This window comes from Crocodylus porosus, unplaced genomic scaffold, assembly GCF_001723895.1.
Source record: "Crocodylus porosus isolate Cpor-Errol unplaced genomic scaffold, CroPor_comp1, whole genome shotgun sequence".
Classification (NCBI taxonomy): domain Eukaryota; kingdom Metazoa; phylum Chordata; order Crocodylia; family Crocodylidae; genus Crocodylus; species Crocodylus porosus.
This window is the reverse complement of record NW_017728943.1, coordinates 88,607,597-88,623,901: the sequence shown is the minus strand read 5'-3', so window position 1 is coordinate 88,623,901 and position 16,305 is coordinate 88,607,597. Positions and strand designations below refer to the sequence as shown.

At 38.1% G+C, this 16,305-nt stretch overlaps 1 protein-coding gene across 1 annotated transcript in view; it reads left to right on the top strand.

Annotated features, from left to right (window-relative positions):
• CNST (consortin, connexin sorting protein) overlaps nucleotides 1-16,305 on the top strand; it is a 94,211-nt gene that overhangs the window by 57,226 nt on the left and 20,680 nt on the right. The window contains exons 6-10 of the mRNA XM_019549757.1: nucleotides 4,688-4,774; nucleotides 5,344-5,458; nucleotides 8,517-8,538; nucleotides 8,722-8,818; nucleotides 14,075-14,976. Of these exons, the coding sequence (XP_019405302.1) occupies nucleotides 4,688-4,774; nucleotides 5,344-5,458; nucleotides 8,517-8,538; nucleotides 8,722-8,818; nucleotides 14,075-14,976 (1,223 nt within the window). The remainder of the gene's footprint in view (nucleotides 1-4,687; nucleotides 4,775-5,343; nucleotides 5,459-8,516; nucleotides 8,539-8,721; nucleotides 8,819-14,074; nucleotides 14,977-16,305) is intronic.

Genomic DNA, 16,305 nt, shown 5'->3' with positions numbered 1-16,305 from the left:
TTCAAGAGTAAATTGGATGCTTATCTTGCTGGGATCCTATGACCCCAGCTGACTTCCTGCCCTTTGGGCAGGGGGCTGGACTCAATGATCTCCCGAGGTCCCTTCCAGACCTAATGTCTATGAAATCTATGAAATATAAGTCAGTTTCATACTCATTATACCAAAACAGTATGTTGTGAAGTCATACTTTAGGAAAGATATTTTTAAAAGTCTTAAAAACTGATGAGATGAAAGATAAGAATTGTAAAACCTTAAAATAGATGGACGACAATGTATTCATAGGATGCTTAAACAAAAAAGGGCAAAAAACCCCCAATTAAAGAACACGTATTTAAATGACAAAATACTTTATTTTTTCCAAGCCCCAAAAACTATTGTTCTAAAAACAGAAATCCGGTCCAAGTAATATTAGGCTGTACAAAGAAAAGGAGACAGAGAATGATTTGAAACTGCTATAAAGTCATCACGTAAAAGAGAATGGGTACTACCAGAGGGACTGAATTTCTTCCCATCTCAGAAAGGAATATTATCTAAAAAGAAAGTATAGAAAGTGGAACAAAACTTAGAGGCACAAAAGTATTAGTTTAATAGATCTGGTTAAAAGATTAGAGACATCTAGGTGGAAACTCCATGAAGATACAATACATAAAATAATAAACAATATAGGGAGAGTCCCATCTTGGCTTATATTCACCATGTTTCATACTGGAAGAATGTTTTAATTGTAAGGTATGTTGTTTGGGGCTTTTTTTCAACAGAGTAAATGTATGGAACTCAATTACATAAGACACTGAGGAAGAGAACTCAGTGGGTGCATCTACACAAGACATTTACTGCAGAGCTTCCTAATTAGCTCCACAGTAAGCGTCTCAGCATCTATACATGCGACTCTATTAGGCTGCAGTAAACTAATAAACTCCTCTGAAGTAAATACAAGTACTATCCTTCTGTGGAGTTTTTTAGTGCATAACAATGCACGTATAGATGCTGACAGGCCTGGCTGGGGCATGAGGGTACTTCAGTACAGAAGCTGCTTGCTGGCTAGCCCGATACTTGAGCACGCTCATGCCCTAGCCAGCCCTTCCATAGTATGTTGAGCCGGGTTGGAGCAGCCTCGGGCTGGCAAGCTGACACCCCAGGCCCTCTGCCGGCCAGGGCTGCTCTGACATGGCTCAACATGCTGCAGTCCCAGGCAAATGTTCAAATGCAGTGCCTGGGAGCACTAAACTGGTGCAATATGTGCTGGAATTTATTGCTGTGAATTTACTGGACATTTAGATGTGCCCAGTGTGACTTAAACAGGATTAGACACTTAAATTATTTCAAAATATAAATGTTTATTATAGTTAGTATAAGAGATACCAGTTTCTATACTTATGCTTGCTGTTAAGTTTGTTGAGATTGGGAGAGAATCTACCTGGTGATATATTAATGCATTATTGTTCCTAATAGAAATTCTGATCCTCCCTCTGAAAAATATTACAGGTATATTGATAATCACTGGAAGACAAAATATCAGATTAAATAAATGAGTGGGCATGATCTATTAAGCCTATTGCTATAGTCCATAGTCTCTTCCTTAATGATAGATTTATAAAGGGCAAAGACTCCTTAGCATTCATAGATGTTTAGGTCGAAAGGGACCTTAGCAGATCATCGAGTCCAACCCCCTGCCCTGGGCAGGAAAGAGTGCTGGGGTCAGACGACCCCAGTCAGGTACATATCTAGCCTCCTCTTAAAGACCCCTGAGGTAGGGGAGAGTACCACCTCCCTTGGAAGCCCATTCCATATTCTGGCAACCCTTGCCATTAAAGTTCTTCCTGATGTCTAACCTAAATCTCCTCATAGGGCTTTGCCTGCAGGCTTCTAACCATACAAGTTGTCCTCCTCTGAACCCTCTCGAGGTTGTCCACATCTCTCTTGGAGTGTGGCATGCAAAACTGAACACAGTACTCCAACCATGGCCTGACCAATGCTGCACAGAGGAAGAAGTATCACCTCCCTGGACCTGTTTGTCATACACCTGCTAATGCATGATAAAGTGCGGTTAGCTTTACTGATTGCTGCATCACATTGACGACTCATGTTCATCTTGGTGTCAACTATGACTCCAACATCCTTTTCCACTATTGTGCTGCTCAGAAGGTCATCCCTCAGCCTGTAAGTGAGCTGGTGATTCCTTCTCCCTAGGTGCAGCACCTTGCACTCATCCTTGTTGAACTGCATCCTATTCTGTTCCGCCCACCTTTCCCTGTCCTGATCCACCTGGATTCATTCCCTACCCTCTAGTGTGTTGACTTTACCCTATCATTTGGTATCATCTGCGAATATGGACAGAGTGCTTTCCACACCCTCATCCAAGTCACTGATGAAGACAGTGAACAGCACAGGCCCAAGACCCAGGCCCTATGGAACTCCACTACCAATATTTTTCCAGGTCGATACCGACCCATCCACCACCACTCTCTGGATGCAACCCCTAAGCCAGTTGACCATGTATTCTATGTCACACCCACTCAGTTTATCCGTGAGAATAGGATGAAATACTGTATTGAAGGCTTTCTTAAAATCCAAGTAGATGAAATCTACCTCGATTTCTGCATCTAAACATTTTGTGACCTGGTCATAAAAAGAAACAAGGTTAGTCGGGCAGGATCTATCTGCTATGAATCCATGCTGGTTGCCCTTCACCATTGTTTTCCCTGCTGGACTCTCACAAATGTGATCCTTAATAATAAGTTTTCCTGAGTATAGAGGTGAGACTAACCAGTCTATAGTCACCCAGATTCTCCTTCCTCCCCTTCTTGAAAATAGGGACCACATTGGCCCTTTTCCAGTCCTCTGGGACCTGACTTGAGCACCAAGAGTGCTCAAACAGCTGTGCCGGTGGCTTTGCTATGACACTGGCCAATTCCTTCAGCACGCCTGGATGAAGATCATCCAGGCCTGCTGACTTAAACACATCCAGCCCCTTTGAGTGTCCCTTCACCAAGACGGCGCTAACAGTTGGTGGGCTGGTTTCCCTTTTGTGCCTGCCTATGATCCAGTTGGAAGATTTGTCCTGATCCGTGTTCAGAAAAAATTGTGTTTGTTTACAAGTCATGCTATATGTGATAACAAGTACTATTTGTGTCTTTGTAGTGATTACTCTAGCATGTTGATTCCTATGAATAATGATTTGTGCCTATATTTACTGAGAAACTGATTCACTCTGCTTTAATTTCCATTATGTTGCAGGTCTAAACACTTGGCTAAAAGTGCTTTAAAATAGCATATCTAAATTTACTATTTTGGTAGTGCTTTACAGGACAAGAATTAATAGAATATGCACAGCTTTTAGCATGCACTTGCAAATGCATTGATGACCCTATGGAGCAAGAAAAAAAAAACATTACAAGGAGAAAGATAAAAATAATCAAATGAATATTTCACAGAAAATTAGGAAAAAAGTTAATGCAGTTTTCCCAAAGACCTTAAAAACGTTTGAGAACTTATGAAACTCCTTTTTAAGTTGAAGTTATATAATTTTAATGTCATTGTCTCCAGCCACTCTTATGAAAGCGAGAGTCAAATTTTGCCAGCACTTATGGTTGCTCAGGAAACCACATTGTATTTCTAGATAAATATAAATTAATATAGATGTTGTTGCTTTTGTTCTCATTTCCCTTCCCTTCTCTTCTTTTCCCTCCCCAAGAGATGGACCATGGGGTAAAGTTTTATTGTTGACTTTTCTCACCACTGCAGCAGTACAGATAGTAAATTAGAAACAACTCCTGCCCTGAGAAGAAAATCAGAATGTTTGAAAGTTGCACACTTCCATAAAAAATATGAGCAAACAAACCTTTAAGCTGCTTTAAGAGTGAAGGGGGAGCTGCCACTGAAGAGTATGCATCCACTGTTTGGCTGTAACTGTTATATTTACATGAGCTTGAAGTAATATAAATTAGCTAAATAACTGGGACTTTGACCTTGAATGAAACTTAGAGCTATTTTGCTGTACAAAATCATGCAGCAGTAAAAGTTATATTGCAACAGCTTATATTGGTATCATTTGGTGTTGATGCAATTGGTATATCTGTCTATCCCCATAAACAGTTTTTGGTGAAGATGTGTTATTCAGGAAAGGGTGCATTGTCTCCAGTGCTCTTGTATTATTATTTTTAAAACTGCTGTAGTGTGCTTAGGGCTTACTGGCGTAAATTCAGTCTCGTCTGAAGAGTTTAAAATGTAGGCAGGAAAAAAAAAAGAACTTAAATATCCCTTGGTGGTTCTTTCTTAGTGTAATAGCTCTTATCTTACATGTTTTGGTGAAGGTGATGGGTTTTTAATGAGCAGAAATATGTAGAAATATATTGTGTACATATCCTTGGCAGCCCATAACTAATTAAATACATTTTCCTCAGTGTGTCTGGGGAGAAGTAACCATGTAATAAAGGTTAATATGGTAGATTCTCTTAGAATTGTTTCCAGCTCTGTTATTTTTATTTAGTTTATTCAATATATTTTTCTTCATAATACAGAAATCAAGGTGCTAATCATTTAAATGTTCACATCCATTTTGGTATTTGTATATCAAGTTTTGACCATGTAATTATAGACTTAATCCTTTGAATATAGTGTTAAATATAACTAAATCTCAACATGTCCATCTCTGTCGATGTTAATTTCTTGTTAACCTTGCATTCAGATGAGAAAGCAATGAAATTCATTCAGCTTGAAAAACTGTATCATGAACAGCTACTTGCAAATCTTTCTTTTATACAGGAGCAGTGGGGTAAGTACAGTCTGTTCTGCAACCAGGGAGAGAAATTACCATTTGTGCAAAGCTTTTATGTCTCCATCCTAAAAAACAGAACAAACATTTCCAGCCAAGTCTGTGGTAACAAAAGTAGTTTTTTTACCAGGGCCTTTTAGAGCATATCATGAGAAAATTCGTCTTTCCTCAAATTTTTGTCTTGCCGCCTTTGTGAAGAAAAGTCTCATTTGGGGGACTGTTCTTTATTTACCCAGGTTAATTTTCATACTTTCAATGATCTACGATGGTTAGATTTTGTATTTACTTTGGATGCCTTTAAGGCATTGGTCCATATAGTCTTCAGCAAGTCCAGAGTAATTTGTTTCTCAAACTGAAAATATCAAAACTTGCCTCGTTATAATGATGTGCTTTTAATTAATGTGTGCTTCAAGATCATAGGGCAGTCAAAGAATAGATTATTTTATTAATGAAAACAAAATTAGACTTGATCGTGTTTTTCCATGTTAATCTGTTTATCTTCCATTGTTCGTTTAAAAAACTGGAAATTTGGTAACAGTTTGAATAAAAATATTTGTGGTTTAATTTAGAAATGAAGTGGAAAACAGCTGTGCCTAGGACAGTTACAACTCTGAGGAATTCAGCTAAAGGACTTAGCAATGAAGAGTTAGAAAAGCTTGCTAAACTTTGTACATCACATCAAGAGTAAGTATAGTACTAGTATAGTTGCTTCTTACTTTTAAGCTTGAAATTGCCCACCCCATGCCCAACTTCCCCCCCCCAAAAAAAAATTGCACCCAGCTGACACAAACGGATCAAAATTAGTTCACAATTGGACCATAACAGCTGCAATACAACATCCGTACACACGCTCAGTCATTCTCCAAACTAGATACCATCTGGAGTGCTGACATGGCCAGGCTAGATAAGTATTGCAGCAGGTAGCATCTTCCACCAAGTGCCACCAAAACAATGACAAATACAGTGCTTCGCTCTGCCCATGAATTGAGTGTGACTTGGGGTGAGCCATAAATGGTTTTCGTTGTTGCAACACTAGATCTAGTGTCAAACTTTGACCTTTCATAAGCACTTAAAGAAAACAGCTCCTGAAGTTAAAACACCCAATAACCTCCTGGATAAATTACCTGGCTCAAGTGGAGTGCTTACATTCGCACACTCTAAATATCCTCACTTGCCATCTGCTCCTCAGCTGCGGAGTACTGTGTGCCAGTCTGGCATTGTTCACCACACAGTTCTTTAATCTGCAGTTACATTCAACTATGTGCATTGTATTAGCAGTGTTCCTCTCTCTTATCTCCACTGCTACAGTTATCAGTGTTAAGGACCTTTTCATCTTCACGTTTGCTACTCCACCTTTACGTCTCCTGATTTGCTACTATACACACAGCTTTTCAACTCACTTGCAGTTCATTTATTGCTGAGACTACCCTGGGGTCCACCATGTTGTACCAAGGCAGTATGCTGACAAGTGGACAGTTTACAACCATAAGAAACAAGTTCCTTGTTGCCAATCTAGAATTCACCTTCTCAATTTGACCTTCTCCATCGTCACTGAGTACTGCTGAATGAATTCCAAACTGACCAACAGCAGCCACTCTTTATGGATGGGCCTGACATTACAACTCACATTGCTGCTGCAGACGATGAAGAACATTTGTTGACAAGTGCCCTCCTGAAACTTGACAGCAATTTGATGTGATTGAACGCCACCAAGGAAGCAGCTGTTACTTGCCTTGTCAAGACATACATTTGCTAGAGAGATTAAAAACCCAGTATCTGTAAAGAGAAGGGAAACAGCAGTCACACTATAACTAAGTTAGAAATTAAATGAATCCTGCATTACAAATATAATTTAAATAAATGGTCCACCATCACTAAATATCATCCTCAAAAATCTTATGGTGTACCTCTTGCATTTTGACCTGAAGATAAATATATTTGAGCTGTGTTAAACTAGGAGGTACCCTTTTCTAATGAGAGCATTTCCTTTCTTTGGTGCTCAAGTTGCAGCTCAGACACCTCTACAGATCTCAGCTGTGGTATCTCATTATATGTAAAAGACATATTCTTACCTTAATTCAAGGCTGTTACAGTGCTGGTACTGACTCGTAAAACTCTATAACACTTCACTCTAGAAGCCCAAGTCAAGTACTGTAGATCATGAAGAGCTAGTATAATGTGACTGAAACACAGGATATTTTGCTTCATTCTGCTCAAGCATAAGGCAGACTAGTGATGCAAATGCAAAAGCTACCTTTGCTTGTATTGATCAAGCAGGAACATGGAGCCTCCTGCTTCTTTCTGCTCTCATTCACATCACTGAAAGCATAATTCGCTATGCAGAAATTTTCACGGGTTAAGATGCATAAAAAGGAAAAACACAGCTTGACTATTAAAGGCCAGTTTGAGTCTGTATGACTGACAGGAGAAACATTTTGTTGCTCATAGCCTGAGTTCCCTTGATACAGATCCAATGAGAAGCATGAACCTGAAACCCTGCTAATGCAACAGAGGCAACTACAGCCTCATGACTGTAGTGACAGCTTGCTTACTACTCCAGGATTTGAAGATAGTGACACTCCTCTCTTCAAATTCACCTTTAAATACATCTTATTGCATGCAGGATTAAACCCATATTTTCTAGCTATAGCATAGGCTTAGGATGCTCAGCTTGTTCTAACTAATTTTTCTCCTTGAAATTTCTCCCACATGTCCTCACTTTACTTCTCCTAATTATGTAATTTGACCAAAATTAGGATTGTGTGTTGACATTACCTCTTACAATCCTGTGTTGTTGATTTTGATCTCAAAATTCTTTAGCTGTTGAAAGATTCTTTCCTTTGATAATTGTTGCATAGTTCTCTAGGGATTGAAGTTAGTGACAATGATCGAAAGCATTTTTTCCTTTTTTTTTTTCCTTTTTGAATACTCAAGCTATTTGTTTTTCAATTGAAAGCATAGATGCGTGACTATTTTCTAAAAATAATTTATTATATGTTCCTTGTGGCCCATACCAGACACTTTTTTTTTTAGAAGAATAGCTCGTTTCTGCTTTTCATGCAAAAAAAATATGCAAAGGAATACTGTGAAGTTAGATGTAAAGTAATTTTTTTAGTGAAGCAAATACTTTCTTAAGGACTATCCATCTGCAGTTTCCCTCTACCAGATTTTACATTTCTTAAATCATTTAATAAAATTCTGGTTCCATTATTTTTGTGTAAAAGGGCTCAAAGAGAAAACACTGATTATGCACAGTAGAACTGATTGTATACATAGCCTGATTTTCAGAGGTGCTGCACCAGGTCTGGGTCTCACTGAATTCAGTGGGACTTGTGGATGAGTGAGATCTACAAAAATCTGAGCCAAAATAAATATCCAGGGAGGGTTAATATGTATATGTATGTATCTACATTTAGTTACAGTACCTATTATTTTTAATGGTAGTCAGTAATATATTTTCAGATAAAAGTATAATTTTAAAGTTCATTTTAACTGACTTTTCAATTAGGTGCAGAAAAGTCTGTGATAATTGGCCTTTTAATGATGGTAGCATATGATACAACTATGTACTTTAAACTATATTAGTGCTCAGATAAAGTTTCTATGTTGGAAATGTTCCATGCTAATATTAGAGCACACGAAAGGTATTATATGATTTGAGCAATAGTTTTGGTGCAATTTGTTGTAAAGAACACTGCTACTAAGAGTGGTTAATTTATTCTTATTTTCTTTATTGCTGCAGGCCATTTGCCTCTACACACAAGGTAAGAAATTATATTTACCTTGACATTGCTATTGCAATTAAAGAATATCCTAATAGAAATTGTTAGTTTACTTAGATATACTTCTCATAGAGCAATTGGGAAAATGGGTGTAGCATAAACTTCTCAAATAATTGCAAAATAAGAGTTTAAGTCCATAGCTGCAGGAATTGTTCTGTTTTTCAGCTAATAACAGCAGAAAAGTCTGAGGGAGGCAGTTGTTTTGTCCAGTTAATGGAATCAGAAGATTTACAGGAAAGAGGTGCTCCTGCTTGTGATTCAGGTGTGTTTATTGCATATTTGTATGTTTTTTACAATATACTCCCTGATAGTATTGTGCAGCTGTTGTGTTAGGAGTTGCAGTATTTTGATTGGATTCTAACAGACACAAAAGAATAAGAATTAATTTTTGCAAATGCCCAAATTTTTCATAATAGATTAATATTCACAGAGTATTTCTATCTAACATAAAGTTGTAATGGTCTTCATATTAACTAACATACTTCATACTTACTCCCTTACTTCACCCACCAAAAGTTACTTTTAAATGGGTTATACAAGGTAAAAATGTATTTGTAGTATACACCACTTCATATTAGCATCAGCATTTCAGGAAAATTCCAGATCCACTCGTATATAAAATATCAGGCTAACAGAAAGTCTTATTATAAATATTCTAAGTTGTAGCCATTACATGTAGTTAATTATTTAAATGGTCCATTTCTTTTTATGATGTATAATGTACCAATTCAGAACAAAGCTGCATTTTCCATCTCAGCGTAGAATAATAAAGTAATCCTCCTTTTGGAATCTTGAAGGAAAATGACTTGGCATATTCATTTAGGTTGCTAACCAGTAACCTGTATCCTCTTAACTTCTTCTTTCTTGAGAATAACACTGCTGTGTTTGAACACCTCTGAGAAAATGGTATTATACAGATAGAGAGGGGGAGAGTTTGTAGCTGATTTAGCCCCAGCATATTTTTGTACATTGTGCGTGAAAATTTTTTATTCCTTTCCAAGGGAGATGGTGACAGTTAAAAATGGTCTAAACATATATATTTTTCTCTTTCCAGTGGCAACTGGAATCACCAAGCAGATGGCAGGAGTAGGGGGTGCAGGCACTAGGAGGTAGAAGTGACATGGAACCATTGATTTTCCACACACATTCTTCTTTCTTCCTTCCATTCAACCCCTTCCACTACTACCACCACCAAACAGACAGTTATCTTTTTCTTTCAATACTGTTCCTATCACCACCTGGGGCATTGAAGGTTATTCACAAAGATGGAGTAGAAACCAACTATTAGGCTTTTGCCACACATCTTTCAATCTTTGGTGTATTTGTTAAAGCCCCAGCTTCTGGAGTCAGGCCATTACTTGAGAATCTCAGTTTCCATTTTAAAAAGTAAGTTTCTAGTCCTAGTTGTTACAAACAGAAGCTTAAAAGCAAAGTATGTAAGCATAAAGGGTTCAGAAAGCAAAGAGCAAAAGAATACCCTGGCATCTATTTTTTTTAGTCTGTCTGGGAAAAACTGTTGGTTAGCTCCATCTGATTGCCTTCTAGAGGAATGCGACTGACGGTAAGGGGAAGGAAGGGAAAAGAGAGAGAGAGTGAGCGAACAAGCTCTGGGTGGCTTGAAAATGGCCGTAGAGTAAACGACATTTAGCTGCCTGTAATCGGGGTGTGCATACATAAAATCTTAGTCACATATTGCTGGTAACATTTTATACTCCAGTGGCAACATTAAAAAAGAATACATGGGTGGTCAACCTGTAGTATGCGTGCCCCAAGTGGCATGGGCCTCCTCTGTGTGTGGCATGTGGCAGAAAGGCGATAGGACAGGTGGCACAGTGGCAGATAGGGCAGGAAACAGAAAGAGCAGTACATATGGCAGGGAGCACAGGGGAGCAACCAGAAGAATAGCATAACAGTCAGGGAACACAGCAGAAAGCTGTGGGCAGAGGAAAGGGATTGCAGTGGTACTCTTTAAGGGTGCAGGGCTAATTTGTCACACACCTTCCAAAAAACAAATGTTGGGCCCCATCTGATCTAAAATGTGTCAGTTGGCTTGGTCATTGAAGGTTCAGTAGGCAGGGTAGTGAGATTTGTACCTCTAATGATAGCTGGTCCCAAGGAGAATTTATCCTTGTCTGCCTCTAGGGATTTTGCTTAGGAAAAGCAGATTAATACTCCAGCCACAGTGAGACTACTGGGGATGCGATGAATTAGCTTTAACTCCACTACTTAGCAAAGGTTGTGAGCGGTATGCTGCTTCAACCCCTCCCGCTGATACATTTTTTACTGCCAGTATCCTGCACTTTGGGTTCTGCCAGCAAAGTAAATTGGGGCCTGTAAATCTAATATTGTAAGAAATACACACAGAGTTGGTATATACTGTATCTATTTATTCCTTCAGCAGTTGGCCCCATGTCTTAATCTTTTCTCAGTGCATCTGAAGCTAGCCAAAACCCTCTTTTGTTAAGGCTCTCTTTAAATAAATGTCTACCTTGAGGTGCAAGAGGAACAATTCAACTTCCAGATTCCTGAACCTAGTAAAGGTCTGGTCCTGGGTGAAAAAAATTGTTTGCAAAATCTCAGCTGGCAGAATGTCACAAGGCACCACTTTAGCAAACTGCCTTGAACAAACAACAGTGAACAAGATAATACTGTGACTTCCCATGAGCCACCAGAGTAATTAATATTCTCAAGGTAGCTTATAGTTTACAAAAGACCTGATGTCATGAGCAAGGTCAGAACGCAGAAAACGAAATGAGTAAGGCATATTGTGAGAACCAATGAGAGAAGGCATGTAAGACAAATTTAAACAAATTGTAATTTTGGATGCCTTGGGTTTTTTATAGAATCATAGGAAGTTAGGGTTGGAAGGGACCTCAGGAGGTCATCTAGTCCAAACCCCTGCTAAAGCAGGACTATTCCCAACTAGATCATTCCAGCCAATCATCCCAGTTTTGGCACGCAATGTGAAAAACGATAAGTAGGCCCAGTTGTTAGAGAGCAGGTCCTCAGCACCTCTGAAAAATAATCCCCTTTAGGATTAATTGAGTTGTACACTCAACATTGAGCCTCTTGTTGCTTTTGAAATCCCATATTTACTCAGATGACCCCAAATATGACCCCTCAATAATTAGATTCTATATATAGAAGATTTATAAATGTGTTATGATTTTCCAAGTATAGAATATAATTATGGGAGGTTTACCTGTAATTTGTCCTGCTCCCACTGCTATAGCAGGGAAAATAAATCTGGTGGGATTGGATCTGCCCTCATGCTCAGTGTTGGCAGCATTTAATCAGTTTCATAGTTGGTTTCCATTACTGAGCACGTGCTGCGTTTGGCAGCAGTTCAATGATAGACACTCTAGTTAATGAGGTCTCCTTATATATGAAGGTAAGCTGGGGGGGGGGTTTCCCTATGGGGGAAAAAACCTTGTCTGCATTTGGGTAAATATGGTATTCATGGAAAGCACTAAACACTAAAAGTCCACTGTCTCTGGTACACTTGCCACAAAGAATAGTATGAGCCTCCCAGATAGACATGCCTGTGGCTGCATCTATACATGTGGCAGACTGTACAGTTGTTACTGTACAGTCATTTAGGACTTGCTTATGCATAAACAGCATTACTGCATGGTACTGTTGCTGCACATTTTTTTCCTCAGTGCTGCTACACAGTAGTAATGAGCTCATTACTACTGCTCAGTGATGTCACCTCACAGTTAGTACCTTGCAGCGCTACTGCACAATAGCAGTGAGCTGTGGCGCGGTAGCTTGTTGCTACTACACTAGTATTTCATGTAGATGCACCCCCTTTCTTACAACCATAACCTCAAGGTGCACTCTTATGTAATTTAATTTCTGTATCCAGTTAATCTTTGCTTTGCTCTCAGCAAACATGCCTCTTGTAATGTGGATGTATCTACTGGTAAAAATAGACAGATGGTTACAACATCCTGCTACTAACAATCTGGGCTGTATTTGAACTGGTGACCTGTGGATGGAGGGCTTAGTATCCCATTACAAATTCCCTGACCTATGCAGTCTTTTGTGCTTAATTTTCAAAACCATTCCTATCTCATACCCATTTCTTCATAATTATCTCTTTTGGGTTACCTTCTCTGCTTCCCTTTCATCTATTAACATTGTTCTGATTTTTTCTTCATCTTGAAATAGATTGTGTGGTTTTGCATATGATTTGTAATCTTACCGCCTATTTTTAGCTTGTATTTCATTAACTCCTAAAATATTAGGATGTTTAGCAGTTGTTAACACAATCTTTTCTTGCTTTAAGAAATACAAACATGACTGTTTCTCATAATTTTTAGAAATAGACAAAGGAGGCAGTGTTTGGATCCTGTTTAGATTAAGGCTAGGATTCAGATCTCAAATTTAAATAAAGCACAATCTTAGTGCTCTGATAATTTAGATTGAGTGGTGCAGAAATGTTTACTTTCTCTTGGGAGTTCTTTTACATAGACCCTATTTTGGCATTTGAATCCCAGATACTCTCTTCCATCTCTCTCAACCTGGGGGATGATGTTTGGATCTGAGATTCCACTTAAGGCCAATGTCTGATCATATTTTGACAATGAAAGCATACTATATCTTAAATTCCTACTCTGTTAGAAAGGTATCATTAGTAAATTACTTGCCTATTAAAAAACCTTACTATTTCCTCACCAAAGTTGCTTACAAATTTGGATCTTCTTGAATTCACATTATTTGTGTAAAAGTGTTTCTACTTCTCTCTAACATAAAGATTAGAAGAAATGAAATACATTTTAGAAAGCTTTCCATTGGTATCTTAGATTGAAAAAAAAAAGAGTAGAAAAATTTGCTAAATTAAAAATAGATTTGTTTTTATATAAAAATCATACTGGTCATCAATAAGGTTAAACAATTCTAAATATCATACTGTACAGGAGTCAAAAAGCAACATTTTTGTGCTGTAAATGTTGTTACCTGTAATCAAATATTTTATTTGCTATTTAATGAATAAGTTAAATATTCAAGGAAAAGAGATTTATGAAAGTATTGTAATATTTGTCTTTTTAAACCAGAGTAAAATGCACCTAGATATTACAGTGATGAGGGTGGATTATATGTGATAATATAACTGTCTCCTAGTTACCCCCTTCTAGTGGCATCAGAAAACAATTTTCTTCCATAATTCTGATACTGTATCTCTTCCCCTCCCCCCCCAACATACATTTAGTTCTGTGCATGAAATATGTTTGAGAAGGAAATTAGACCCTTGTTGAGTAAAACGGTTAAATATATGCTTTACTTTAACTGAGTCCCTTTTTAGCAAATAATTCAGGCATGTGCTTAACTTAGAAGTGTGCGCTTAATTTATGATGCTTTATTCTATCTGGAGTAGAGCCACCTATACCAGAAAGAAATTCATTTTATAGTAGTAGTGTACAATGCTATCAAGTCTCAGTATACCTTTTTTCCCCACAGTGCTGATGTGTTAAATCATTTTAAAATACTGGAAGTGTTTTCCTATTGCACTTAGGTATTGAAACTTGGCCTGGCACTGAACCAAAGAAAGAAAATTACCAGAGTGAGAGAGAGATGAGTGAGAGCTCCCTGTATGAAAGAAAAACTGATAGGCTTACAGAGGCAGTGAGTCTTCCGGTAGCTGCAGGAGAGAACCACATGGAGGAGCAGCACTGCAGTGCTGATTCAACACTGGAGCCCCACACCCAGCCCACAGGGACAGTGGGCAGGCCTTGTTCTGACTGTTTATCATCTGGGGATGCCGGTAAAGATAACAACAGTTTGCAGCAGAGAGAGACACAGCTGTCTAAGGATGTGGCAAAAATAGAAGACACAGCTGAGGAGCCTGGAGTAGAACACTCTGGTGAGCCAATGGTAGACACCTTTGTTTTAACAGATGATGATTACATGCCTCCTAATTTGATTTCTAAAGATGAAAATATACAGGCTGACAGACATTTACTGAGGTCAAAAAGCTGTGCTGGCACTGCAGAAACTGCCAGTGGCCAGCTAGGAAATAGTGGATTAAACCAGCAGCAGAGACAGTCTGGAGATGGTGGTGGAAAATCCCCACAGGATAGAACTGCATCAAACGTTTGTGAAAACACGTGCTATGGAAGTAATAAAGTACCTGAACATACAAGTACTGCACATCCAAAAGTATGCAAAGAAAGGCAAGAAGCAGCAGAGCAGGTGGAGGAGCAGGAAAAGGTAAATAATGAAGAATCAGAGGATTTCTTTGTCAGATATTTACGGAGTAGCATAAAAGACACTGAAGAATCCCTTGCAAACTTAGAAAATCAAGAGGACTTGGAAACTCTTTCCCCAGGACAAGCATCTTACAACTCCCTGGAGGGTCTATCAGAAGACAGCTTTTCTTCACTTGATGAACTCGCAAAAAGGATAGAGATTGCAGAGGTAAATACTGAAAACTACCAAATTTAAAAATAAAAGATTTTAAGATCTCAAAAATTAATAATTGAGAATTGTACTTACCACTATTCATATGTAAATGTTAAATATATGTTCCTATTCTGCACCTCCGCTTCTTAAAAAGAAAAAACATCTCTTAATTTATTTGATCACTGTTTCTTCCTTACTGAATTAGTTCCTTTTATCCAACCTCTGGAATGCTTCTTAAAAGTTTCTAGTTGTTGTTGGGAACTCAGCACCTTTGAAACTTATTGTGTATTGACTTGGAATATTTTCTGTTTTCACCACAGATAATTCTGTTAGGAATGCTGAGAAATCGTAGTTCACTCCTTTATAATTTTAGAGCAGGATGTCGCTTACTAAACTTGATGTATATAGATTATTTTCCTTTAATTGAATAATGGTTTCCATATTTATTCATAATGTAAAACTTGTTTCTCCTGCCCATTACCATAGGCAAGAGAGAGAGGAGAATTGCCAATATTATATATTGTGCAGCACTTAAAAAAAAATCTGTTCATATGTTTTGAATGGCAAAATATTCACTACCAAGAAAATGTAATCAGTCAAATAAGGAGGAAAAACTATTGTCTGAAAAAGCCTTTACCTACCTATTTTAGTTATTTACTTTTAATTGTTCTAACTGCAACCGGTTAAAACAGATGTTAAGTAGGATCCTCTAGGGTTGGACAAAGGACCCATCACTCTGCACATCTAGTTAGTCCACAGTGAGGTTAAACAATTCTAAATATCAAATGCTTTTTTAAATCCTTTTAAAAATAGAAGGCAAAATGTGTTACCCTTGTCCTTTTGACCTATATTTGCACAGAGTAGATTGGTAGGTTATTGTATTTCTCTTATTTTCAGGTCATGTTTCCAAGCTTTTCTTTACAACCAGGAGTCTTTTTTTTAATGAAAGCTCTGAGTGTTATGTTAATTGTAATCCCAGAAACCAGGTTCTTTAAGAAAGGCATGTAGTAATGTAATGTCTCAGTGTCTCTTGTGTTTTATATGCATTTATCTTAGCCACAATTTTGTGGGTAAGGAGGTGCTATTTCCCCTTCCAATGACAGGAAGCTAAGGCATAGAGAGACTAAGAGTCTGTATGGCCTCCCTCCTGACTCTGGAATTGCCAGTGACAAAAGAAGCCCTGCCCTTGTGTTTTCATACACCTCTATGCCCTTCTGCATGATGACAGGAAATACCAGGTATAAAGAATAGAACTGCATTCAATTAATTTGCTGACCTTTGCTTTCAATAGTGTCTACACGTCTTAATATTACACGTGAGCCAGCCATCTGCATAATTGAAACT